General features: G+C 38.4%; 1 protein-coding gene across 9 annotated transcripts in view; it reads left to right on the top strand.

The window, feature by feature from the left end:
* Window positions 1–12249, top strand: part of WDR7 (WD repeat domain 7) — a 389035-nt gene that overhangs the window by 72169 nt on the left and 304617 nt on the right. For all 9 annotated transcript variants that reach the window (XM_049698641.1, XM_049698642.1, XM_033421490.2 and 6 more), the window contains one exon: window positions 885–1099. In XM_049698641.1, the coding sequence (XP_049554598.1) occupies window positions 885–1099 (215 nt within the window). The remainder of the gene's footprint in view (window positions 1–884; window positions 1100–12249) is intronic.

The following is a 12249-nucleotide window of genomic DNA, read 5'->3' as shown; positions in this document are numbered from 1 at the left end:
TTAAACAGGTGAAATAATTGCATGTTTATAAGCTGATGGGAATGATCTGGTAGATAGGGAAAACTGATGAAGAGAAAGAGGAGAATTGTTGACATGGTGTCTTTGGGCAGACAAGAGAAGGATGGGGTGTAAGCCACAGGTGTGTTAGGTAGGAGCCTGGATAGTTCATTCATAATTATTGAGTAATGTGACTGGAGATGTGGTAATGGGAGTTTGTGGAACTTCTTTTTTAATTGCTTCTTTCTCTGTGAAATAGGAAACAAAACTTTCATCCAGATGAGGGCAGGAAATGGAATGGTGGGATTGGAAGAGAAAGAAAGTGGAATAATGAACTAGGAGAGTAGGAAAACGAAAGGTCTGTGGAAATGTCACTATTAAGGGCCCACCAAGATCAGTGGTCAGGAAATTCAAGTGGATCTTTTAGTATGTTCATCATTCATGTCCATCTTCATTGTAAGGTGCAGAGTAGGTGGAGAGTTGAATTCAACTAGTGTTGAATTGATTCTATAAGATTGACATATAGCTTTAGAGGAAGGTAAAATTATAGAAATTGCTGTTTGTAATAGACTAATGATGTGGCATGATCAAGGAGACCATCTTGGAAGTGGAAAGAAAGTAGAAAAGCCTGGAGGAAATTGTTGAAATCTTGGCTCTGAACTTGAGTTTATTGGGAAGTTGTGGTAGGGCCTTACGGAAAAGGAAATGATTAAGGTAATGCTATGTGGAAGATCATTAGAGGAAGGAAATAAACAAGAAAATGTTTCTGGGAGGCACTGATAAAACATATTCCTACATTTAAAAATGTCCATGCATTTTCCTTTCCTAAAAATTGACTTAGAGTCTTCCAGAGTTGTGTAATGATTGTGAATATATATGTCTTCCAGGTGCACTGGACCGGTGTGTGATGGGGATCACAGCAGTAGAGATACTGAATGCTTGTGATGAAGCAGCTCCCGCTGCCGTTGACTCACTTAGTCACCCAGCAGTCAACTTAAAACAAGCTATGACACGACGCAGTCTTGCTGCTCTTAAAAACATGGCCCATCATAAGCTACAAACTCTTGCGACTAACCTCTTGGCTTCTGAGGCATCTGACAAAGTAAGTTTTGTATGTGGGCTCATGTCCATTCAACTTCATTTAATAATGCAGCTTTGGCACGTCTTAGGGAATCATTTTTGGGAGATGACACGGGTGAAAAATAAGCTTCTGGTTTTTATTTAGGTTTTTCAACGTAGTTTTTAAGTATTTCACGTATTTGGCAGTCTGAAAAAGTGACTTGTTCTTACCATTCAAACTGTTTTAAAATGATTCCAACAGACTTAAGTGACTTCAGTTTCTGAAATTAGAGCAAACGTTTTATGTATAATCTGTCTTTCTGACTTTCTGACGGTCTTCCTGTAGAAAGGTTGAGCACGAGCTAATATCTTCAGGAGGAAAAAGTAACAATTTAGGCATAATTCGGATGTTTCTAATTGTGGCTTATCTTTTATTTTAAAAGTACGTTCTGATTTTATTAAGGTGGGGCCATTTAAAGATTTAAGAAAATATGTGAGAGTAAGTATGGTGAGGTTGCACAAGTGCTGGCATTTTTCTGCAAGACTGAAGCTCAATCACACTTTCCTTACTGACACTTAAAATCAATGCATCTGTTACTTCTTCAGTTAACAGAAGATTTTCCTACTAAAAGAAAAACAGTCAACCCCACTTCGTTAATTGGCTACTTGTGTTTAGTTTTGTAGAGACTAGTCACTATTTTGTTTGTGGTATTTGTGTTCTGTGGTATTATTAGAACTAGTTTGTCTCTGGTAATGGATAAATGAATCCTAGAGACCATCCCAGTATTTTATCTGAATCACTACTAAAATTCCTACTTGCATCTTAGAATTCATTAGAATTATGAATGGGTAACCAAATACCTTTATTTTCATTCTCTCTTCTGATTCCTATTTTTTAGATGATGAGATGTGGAATAAATAACAAAGAGGTTGAAAGGGTCATCTACAAACTTGAAAATTTGCCCATGAGTTAGCGAGTGCTAATGACATACGAAATACTATAGGCAGCTCCACTGACCCATATCCTCCAGTAATTGGCAGTAATATTTGATCATTCTGTCTTTCCCCCAAATATTAATGTTCTATTGGCTTTGTTATATTGTATTTTCATAGATTAGAATTGTGAAATCCTTCTGTGATATTTTTTCGTGCTTTCTGTTCCATGCTCTAAAGTTTGAATAGAAATCAGGCTTACATGCATTTGCCATGCCTATAATTTCTTTGAAGAGGTCATGTGGATGTTCCCTAGGAATTCAGTGTTCATAGCACATTGTCTGATGTTCTATATAATTTTAATATTGAGCAAACTTATAAAACATTACATTCAAGCGCAAGCATGTATGTTTTGTAATTCGCAAATTTATTCTTTTTCTTGTTGGTATCCCCTAGAAGTAAAAATTTGGAAAAATAATTATATAACTAGAAAATTAAAGAAAAATAAGTGGTACAGTAACATTTATGAATGGCTTTTGTAAGTGGTCATGGTCCATTATGTGATTTTTACAATCTTGTTTGTCCCTGTTTTAATAGCACATTTTATAGTGCAATTAGTGATAAAAGCACCAGATATCAGGGACAGTACACTTATGTATTGTAAAACATATTGCTCGTGAACCTCCTCAGTCTTGTAGCAGTGGTAACTGTTGCCTGGCCTACAAGGAAAACAATTATAGGAGGGGAAAAGGCTTAGGAAGCTGAGGCTGCAGGAGGATAATCACTTTATGAAAAATGTATGTTGGCTGGACCATTAGGGATTTCTCTAACTATTTTCTCATGTTGACTTAGAGTCTCCTTCTGAGGGGAATATTTAAAGAGCCATCCTCTGGATGGCTTTCTAACCTCAAGAGAAATGAAGCCCATGCAAAGTTAAAAAAAAAGTAACCAAACATAACTAAGAGCCTCTCTGTGGTACAGGACTTACTCTAGGGTATTGGATCTGATTTTTTTTCATGGGTCTCTCAACGGAAAGTGAAACCTCTATGGGAATACTCTATATAAAGTATCCTTGTTTCCCTTGTTAGAGTAGTGTTAGCAACTGGACTATTTGGAAACAAATATTTTACATTGTTAATTAGGTTAATTATGCCAGACATATACAGCTTTACAAGCAAAGATAATTTACTGTCCTGTGATTTTTTTTTTTTCTTTCACTGGAAGAGCAAGAAGGTGTTAAGTAGAATTATCCTTTATTATTGCATCTAATCTTTGGAAGGTGTGTGTACTCAAAACCCTGTGTACTCCACTTATGACATGTATCTTATATTTCTCCTTGTATTATAATAACATATATACTTACCTAATTCTCCCTACTGAAATCCAGTCTTCTTTTTTTTTAAATTAATTTTTTTTTTTTTTTTTTTTTTTTTTTGCGGTACGCGGGCCTCTCACTGTTGTGGCCTCTCCCGTTGCGGAGCACAGGCTCCGGATGCACAGGCCCAGTGGCCATGGCTCACAGGCCCAGCCGCTCCACGGTATGCGGGATCCTCCCGGACCGGGGCACGAACCCGTGTCCCCTGCATCGGCAGGCGGACTCTCAACCACTGCGCCACCAGGGAAGCCCCCTTTAAATTAATTTTTATTGGAGTGTAGTTGATTTACAATGTTGTGTTAGTTTCAGGTGTACAGCAAAGTGAATCATTTATACATATATACACTCTTTTTTAATTTTTTTATTTTTTTGTGGTACGCGGGCCTCTCACTGTTGTGGCCTCTCCTGTTGCGGAGCACAGGCTCCGGACGCGCAGGCTCATGGGCCCAGCCGCTCTGCGGCATGTGGGTTCCTCCCGGACCGGGGCACGAACCCGTGTCCCCTGCATCGTCAAGCAGACTCTCAACCACTGCACCACCAGGGAAGCCCTACACTCTTTTTTTAGATTCTTTTCCCACATAGGTCATTACAGAGTATTGAGTAGAGTTCCCTGTGCTATACAGTAGGTTCTTATTAGTTATCTATTTTATATATAGTAGTGTATATATGTCAATCCTAATCTCCCAATTTATCCCCCCCCCCTTTCCTCCTTGGTAACTGTAAGTTTGTTTTATACATCTGTGACTCTATGAAATCCAGTCTTCTTGCAGACAGGAATTATGACTTATTTATCTCATCTCTGTGTTTTCCCCATGACATCTTGTAGCAGCTGTGCAATAAATATTTGTTGAATTGGATCGTGTGTAACAGAAAGTGCTGATAGCCTCTGCTTCAGCCTCTTTGCCCACCTCTTCTTCATTCCTCTCACAGTTGATTGTTCTGACTTGACAGTCAAGTCTCTCCCTATTCATGAGACTCTAGATGTGGAGTGTTTATTAGGTACTTTGCCCTCTGTTCAGTTTTGCATTCTCTCCGTTTGGTTTTGGTGGGCAAGTTGGTCCCAGCATAACTCATTCTCCTTCCTTGCCATCTCTGTATTTTCAAACATCCTGAAATTATCTCAACTTCCACGCCCTCCTTTACTCCTGTTTCTTGTGGCTCTAGGCTAGAGTTGCTTAACCCCAGCACTATTGACCTTTTGGGCTGGATAATTTTTTGCTGCGGCAGACTGTCCTTTGTATTGTAGGATGTCAGAGAAGTATTTTTCCTTTACCCACTGCATGCAAATAGCACCCCCTCTCCCCTAAGCATGACAGTCAAAAAGGTTTTTAGACACTGATAAATGCTTGCTGGGGGGCAAAATTGCCTCTGGATTAAAAACACTGCTTTGGAGAAAAAAAGTTGAGAAATGGTAAAGATCCTACATCCTCTTTTTGTGTCTTTCTTTTCCCCTCCTCAGTTTTCTTCTTTAATGTCTCTCATCTTTGTGAATAGTGAAGTCAGCCTCAACCCTCATCCCTTCTGCCCACTGTGGCAGAAATAGTTCTTGCATTCTCTCTGGGCTCACACCTTTCGGTTCAGACCTTTCCTAAAACACTTCACTTTGTGTGTGGTATTTTTAAAAAAATTTTTTTTTTGTTTATTTATTTTTGGCTGTGTTGGGTCTTGGCTGCTGCGTGCGGGCTTTTCTCTAGTTGCTGCGAGCAGGGGCTACTCTTCCTTGCGGTGCGTGGGCCTCTCATTGTGATGGCTTCTTTTGTGGAGCACAGGCTCTACAGCGCAGGCTCAGCAGTTGTGGCACACGGGCTTAGTTGCTCCGCGGCATATGGGATCTTCCCGGACCAGGGCTCGAACCCATGTCCCCTGCATTGGCAGGCGGATTCTTAACTACTGCGCCACCAGGGAAGCCCTGTGTGTGGTATTTGTTTGTTTGTTTGTTTGTTGAGCTTCTTGAGGACAGGAGTTGAGTTTCTCCCCCTTTTATTTCCAGTGCTTAACATAGTATATGGAGCATAGCAAGTACCCAGGAAATGTAGTGTGAAGTTAGTTTGCAAGTGTAGATTGGAGTCATGTGGAATCAACTCGAATGCAAAGCCGAGGACTTAACTCAATGAGTAATGACACGATATTGGGTAGTCTTAAAAGGAGATATTTGTTTGTTTAAGAATGATTTTGCCATGTCTGACACTTATGTGCGGACCACTTTATAAATGTTGACTTGGGAAATGAATTGTGATGTTCCTGGGATGATATAGTGAGAGGTGTAGGAACTGGGAAGGATTAGGCAGTGCAAATGTAGACGAGGGATAACTTGTAAGCTGTTGTTTAGGTTGAATAAATAGGACTTCACAAATGAGCAAGAGAAGATTTGAGACATAACAGGTTGATTTCCAAGATCCAAGCCTAGGTAAAGGGAGAATGGTGGAGCTGTTAACAGAAATAAACAACTCATGGCATAGGCTTTGAAGTTGATTGTAACAGGAGACATTTGCCTCTTCTGTGTAGTGTTGAGAGATGGGGTACATGTGGCGGGAGCAAACAACCTCCAAGAAAGGAATGATATGATGCTGGGGTAGAGTAGGGATGGGATTTTATTTCCTAAATGAACACTGTAATGGAGTGCCTGAACTAGACTGCAGCTGACATTTTGGGGTGCCTACTATCATTAGATTATTCCAGATATGCTGTTCTCCTTAATTCTCATTACAAATAGATGAGTTAGTTATCCTCAGATTTGCAAATGATGAACCTAAAGGACATTTGGTTAGAACAGAGATTGGCAAATGTTTTTCTGTAAAGGGTTAGATAGTAAAAAAAATTAGGCTTTGTAGGCCATATTGCTCTGTCACAATGATTCAACTCTGCCATTACAATGGCATTAAAGCAGCTATAGACACTATGTAAATGGACTGGCTCCCAATAAAACTTTATTTATGAAAACAGGCAATGGGCTGGATTTGGCCCCTGGGTCATAGTTTGCTGACCCCTGCATCTGAAGATGGCATTATTAATATCAAGGTTGTGGGTACAGTTCCCCCATGGAATGGCCTTTGCTTCATTTTTGAAAAGTAGTTCAAAGGAGTGGTTTAGAGGCCAAGTTCTAGTCACAGGCGTATCTGTGTTCCAATTGCATCTCTGTAACTTCCTGCCTGTTGGTGACCTTGGACAAGTAACCTCCAGTGGCCTAGCTTACACATATAATTGAAAACAAATCTTTGTAAAGGAAGTAAAGGTTGACAGTTGATCAGAGCAATGAAATAACATCAAGACTTGGGGAATAAAAAAGAGCGTATGGAGTTAGTAAAGTCATTGGTCATCATTAAGAGCTGTTTGGGTAGAATTAGTTGGGTCAGAAGTCAGGATACAGCGAGCTAGGAATGAGCATGAGGTGAAGTGGAGGCACAGTGTGTGGAAGAAGTTTGCTTTTGGAGAAATAAAAGATTAGTAGCTTCAGTGGCTGCAGGGTTAAGAGCAGAGTTTATGCTTTGGGAGCTCACTGAACACTTGTTGGTGGAGGGAGTGATTGGTGGGGCCATGGAAGAGGACATGGTGTTGAGAATAGAGTTGGAAAGTTCACCCTTATTAGAAATTGTTTCCGTTTAATCTGTAGTGATGAAAAGAGGGAGGTGAATATAGCAAATTATTTTCAGTGGAAGAAGAGAAGAGTAGGCTGTGTAATCTGTTTTAAAAAAAGGAAGTGGTTATAATCCCTTGAAGGTAGAGTCATCTTCTTCTTTTCTTTTAATCCCTCATTAAACTCAGAATAAGTAGTATATTGGATTAGAAGTTTGAGGACTTGTAAGATATAAATAACTAGGAGATCATAGCTGGCATATCATGGCATTTGAGGAATGCATAAATGAATATGTCAAGAAGAATGTCTGGGCATATCAGGTGATCTTTTTGACAAGTTTTTCTACAGAGTATTTGCCAGACACTGGTTCTTGCTGAGGAGATCTTGGTGGACGCCTTGGGCCAATGGGATTTTATCAGTAAATCTAGAAAGCACTTGCAGCCATGGAATTCATTTTTTAGGTCTACTGTGTGTAATTTTTTATTGGGCTGGGTTACATCTTGGGCATTGTTGTATCAATAAGAATCACCCTATTTATATTGAAAAATGATGAGGTTGAAGAAATTGAAAATTGACCAGGATGATTTATCTTTTACCTTCCATTTCTCTCTCTGTCGTCTAATTAGTCAAAACCCTGAAAAAAATGAATGGACTATATATGCAAAGGTCAGTAACTTTGTATTCTGTGTAACTAGGCAAGAGAATGGAATTTACAAGTCAAATATAACCTGCTGAGAACATACTCTGTGTTTTTTGCTTGCAGAATTCACTCTGTTAAAAAAAAAAATTGTACTGATTGAACTGACTTTATGATTCACTGTGAAAAGGGCACTTATAAGGTACAGACAGAGACAAGCCAAATGACGTTATGTACAGGGTACCAGGCCTTGTCTGGTGAACTGTTTTCAGCCTTAGAAAAATTCTTATGATAAGCCTGACCTTTGAAGTATCAATTAAACTTGCTTAACATTCTGCTCCAAAAGTTTAATGAATATTTTAAAAGAAAATATGAATATGTTAATGGTATATTTATTATATACTTTGAAGTATATATGAGTTCAGTTTTGGATTCTTCTAAATGGTTATTAAGACAAAAATTTTATATTACACTAATTGTTGTCTAATTGTTAATAAAATTAAGGAGACTTAGCTAAGCTGCCAGGCCTTAAGAAAACAAAGGAGTGAATGTCTCTGTAGGAGGAGAATAAACGTTTATTAAATGCCTTTGTGACCAGTGATTCCTTCTGATGGAGGATAATAATTAGAAACTGAATCCAGATGCAGTGTGCACTCATTGCTCCTGGGATGACGTTGCATCCGGGCCCTTTCAGTAGATAGAGCTAGGTAGTATTAGGTATGTTTCCATGAATACACACTTAAACATGTACGTCTTTAAGTGTCTCTCTATCTTCCTAAATATATTAAATACCTTGGGTTAGCACCATTGCCTCCAATTCCAACCAAACACCACAGTGTTGGCTGTAGCCTCCCCTCCTGGCTTGTTGTAACTCTCTTCTTCACCTGTGAGAAACCTCTCCCAGTATTTTCAGTGTATTTATTTGCTCGGTTCTCCCTTTGTGTAAACAATTTCCCCTTCACCCCAAATCTCTTTTTAGGTGTGCCCACCAAAAGCTTGCCTCCCACAAAGGAAAAGAAGTTTCATTTCTTCTTGTTAACATTTTCTTTCTTTCCACCTTCTGCTTCTCTTAGGCATTATGAATTGTATTCATTCATTTTGTGTTTCTTTCCATTGAAGCTTCTTTGCTAAAGTGATGTTTTCTTTTTTATTTTTAATTCTTTTTTTTAACATCTTTATTGGAGTATAATTGCTTTACAATGGTGTGTTAGTTTCTGCTTTATAGCAGAGTGAATCAGTTATACATATACACATGTCCCCATACTTCTTCCCTCTTGCATCTCCCTCCCACCCACCCTCCATACCCCGCCCCCCAAGGTGGTCACAAAGCACCGAGCTGATCTCCCTGTGCTATGCGGCTGCTTCCCACTAGCTATCTATTTTACGTTTGGTAGTGTATATATGTCCATGCCACTCTCTCACTTTGTTCCAACTTACCCTTGCTCCTCCCAGTATCCTCAAGTCCATTCACTAGTAGGTCTGCATCTTTATTCCCATCTTGCCCCTAAGTTTTTCATGACCAGTTTTTCGTTCTGTTTTTTTTTTTACATTCCATATATATGTGTTAGCATACGGTATTTGTTTTTCTCTTTCTGACTTAATTTACTCTGTATGGCAGTCTCTAGGTGCATCCACCTCAGTACAAATAACTCAGTTTCGTTCCGTTTTATGGCTGAGTAATATTCCATTGTATATATGTGCCACATCTTCTTTATCCATTCATCTGTTGATGGACACTTTGGTTGCTTCCATGTCCTGGCTATTGTAAACAGAGCTGCAGTGAACATTTTGGTACATGACTCTTTTTGAATTATGGTTTTCTCAGGGTATATGCCCAGTAGTGGGATTGCTGGGTCATATGGTAGTTCTATTTGTAGTTTTTTAAGGAACATCCATACTGTTCTCCATAGTGGCTCTATCAATTTACATTCCCACCAACAGTGCAAGAGGGTTCCCTTTTCTCCACACCCTCTCCAGCATTTATTGTTTGTAGATTTTTTGATGGCCATTCTGAGTGGTGTGAGATGATATCTCATTGTAGTTTTGATTTGCATTTCTCTAATGATTAATGATGTTGAGCATTCTTTCATGTGCTTGTTGGGAATTTGCATATCTTCTTTGGAGAAATGTCTATTTAGGTCTTCTGGCCATTTTTGGATTGGGTTGTTTGTTTCTTTGATATTGAGCTGCATGAGCTGCTTGTAAATTTTGGAGATTAATCCTTTGTCACTTGCTTCATTTGCAAATATTTTCTCCCATTCTGAGGTTGTCTTTTGGTCTTGTTTATGGTTTACTTTGCTGTGCAAAAGCTTTTAAGTTTCATTAGATCCCATTTGTTTATTTTTGTTTTTAGTTCCATTTCTCTAGGAGGTGGGTCAAAAAGGATCTTGCTGTGATTTATGTCATAGAGTTTTCTTCCTATGTTTTCCTTTAAGAGTTTGATGGTGTCTGGCCTTACATTTAGGTCTTTAATCCATTTGGAGTTTATTTTTGTGTATGGTGTTAGGCAGTGTTCTAACTTCATTCTTTTACATGTAGCTGTCCAGTTTTCCCAGCACCACTTTTTGAAGAGGCTGTCTTTTCTCCACTGTATAGTCTTGCCTCCTTTATCAAAGATAAGGTGACCATATGTGGGTGGGTTTATCTCTGGGCTTTCTATCCTGTTCCATTGATCTATACTTCTGTTTCTGTGCCAGTACCATACTGTCTTGATTACTGTATCTTTGTAGTATAGTCTAAAGTCAGGGAGCCTGATTCCTCCAGCTCCATTTTTATTTCTCAAGATTTTTTTGGCTGTTCGGGGTCTTTAGTGTTTCCATACAAATTGAGAAATTTTCTCTTGTAGTTCTGTGAAAAATGCCAGTGGTAGTTTGATAGGGATTGCATTGAATCTGTAGATTGCTTTGGGTAATAGAGTCATTTTCACAATGTTGATTCCTCCAATCCAAGAACATGGTATATCTCTCCATCTATTTGTATCATCTGTAGTTTCTTTCATCAGTGTCTTATAATTTTCTGCATACAGGTCTTTTGTCTCCTTAGGTAAGTTTATTCCTAGATATTTTATTTTTGTTGCAATGGTAAATGGGAGTGTTTCCTTAATTTCACTTTTAGATTTTTTCATCATTAGTGTATAGGAATGCAAGAGATTTCTGTGCATTATTTTGTATCCTGATGCTTTACCAAATTCTTGATTAGCTCTAGTAGTTTTCTGGTAGCATCTTTAGGATTCTCTATGTATAGTATCATGTCATCTGCAAACAGTGGCAGCTTTACTTATTCTTTTCCAATTTGGATTCCTTTTATTTCTTTACTTCTCTGATTGCTGTGGCTGAAACTTCCAAAACTATGTTGAATAAGAGTGGTGAGAGTGGGCAGCCTTGTCTTGTTCCTGATCTCAGTGGAAATGGTTTCAGTTTTTCGCCATTGAGGATGATGTTAGCTGTGGGTTTGTCATATGTGCCCTTTATTATGTTGAGGAAAGTTCCCTCTATGCCTCCTTTCTGGAGAGTTTTTATCATAAATGGGTGTTGAATTTTGTCTAAAACTTTCTCTGCATCTATTGAGATGATCATATGATTTTTCTCCTTCAGTTTGTTAATATGCTGTATCACGTTGATTGATTTGCGTATATCGAAGAAGCCTTGCATTCCTGGGATAAACCCCACTTGATCATAGTGTATGATCCTTTTTATATGCTGTTGGATTCTGTTTGCTAGTACTTTGTTGAGGATTTTTGCATCTATGTTCATCAGTGATATTGGCCAGTAGTTTTCTTTCTTTGTGACATCTTTGTCTGGTTTTGGTATCAGAGTGATGGTGGCCTTGTAGAATGAGTTTGAGAGTGTTCCTCCCTCTGCTATATTTTGGAAGAGTTTGAGAAGGATAGGTGTTTGCTCTTCTCTAAATGTTTGATAGAATTCGCCTGTGAAGCATCTGGTCCTGAGCTTTTGTTTGTTGGAAGATTTTTAATCACACTTTCAATTTCAGTGCTTGTGATTGGTCTGTTCATATTTTCTGTTTCCTCCTGGTTCAGTCTCAGAAGGTTGTGCCTTTCTAAGAATTTGTCCATTTCTTCCAAGTTGTCCATTTTATTGGCATATAGTTGCTTGTAGTAATCTCTCATGATCCTTTGTATTTCTGCAGTGTCAGTAGTTACTTCTCCTTTTTCATTTCTAATTCTATTGATTTGAGTCTTCTCCCTTTTTTTCTTGATGAGTCTGGCTAATGGTTTATCCATTTTGTTTATCTTCTCAAAGAACGAGCTTTTAGTTTTATTGATCTTTGCTATCGTTTCCTTCATTTCTTTTTCATTTATTTCTGATCTGATCTTTATGATTTCTTTCCTTCTGCTAACTTTGGGGTATTTTGTTCTTCTTTCTCTAATTGCTTTAGGTTTAAGATTAGGTTGTTTATTTGAGATGTTTCTTGTTTCTCGAGGTAGGATTGTATTGCTATAAAGTTCCCTCTTAGAACTGCTTTTGCTGCATCCCATAGGTTTTGGGTTGTTGTGTTTTCATTGTCATTTGTTTCTAGGTATTTTTTGATTTCCTCTTTGATTTCTTCAGTGATCTCTTGCTTATTCAGTAGTATATTGTTTAGCCTCCATATGTTTGTATTTCTTACAGAGTTTTTCCTGTAATTGATATCTAGTCTCATAGCGTTGTGGTTGGG

This window comes from Orcinus orca, chromosome 15, assembly GCF_937001465.1.
Source record: "Orcinus orca chromosome 15, mOrcOrc1.1, whole genome shotgun sequence".
In the NCBI taxonomy this organism is placed as follows: Eukaryota; Metazoa; Chordata; class Mammalia; order Artiodactyla; family Delphinidae; genus Orcinus; species Orcinus orca.
This window is presented reverse-complemented; position numbering and strand designations above follow the sequence as displayed.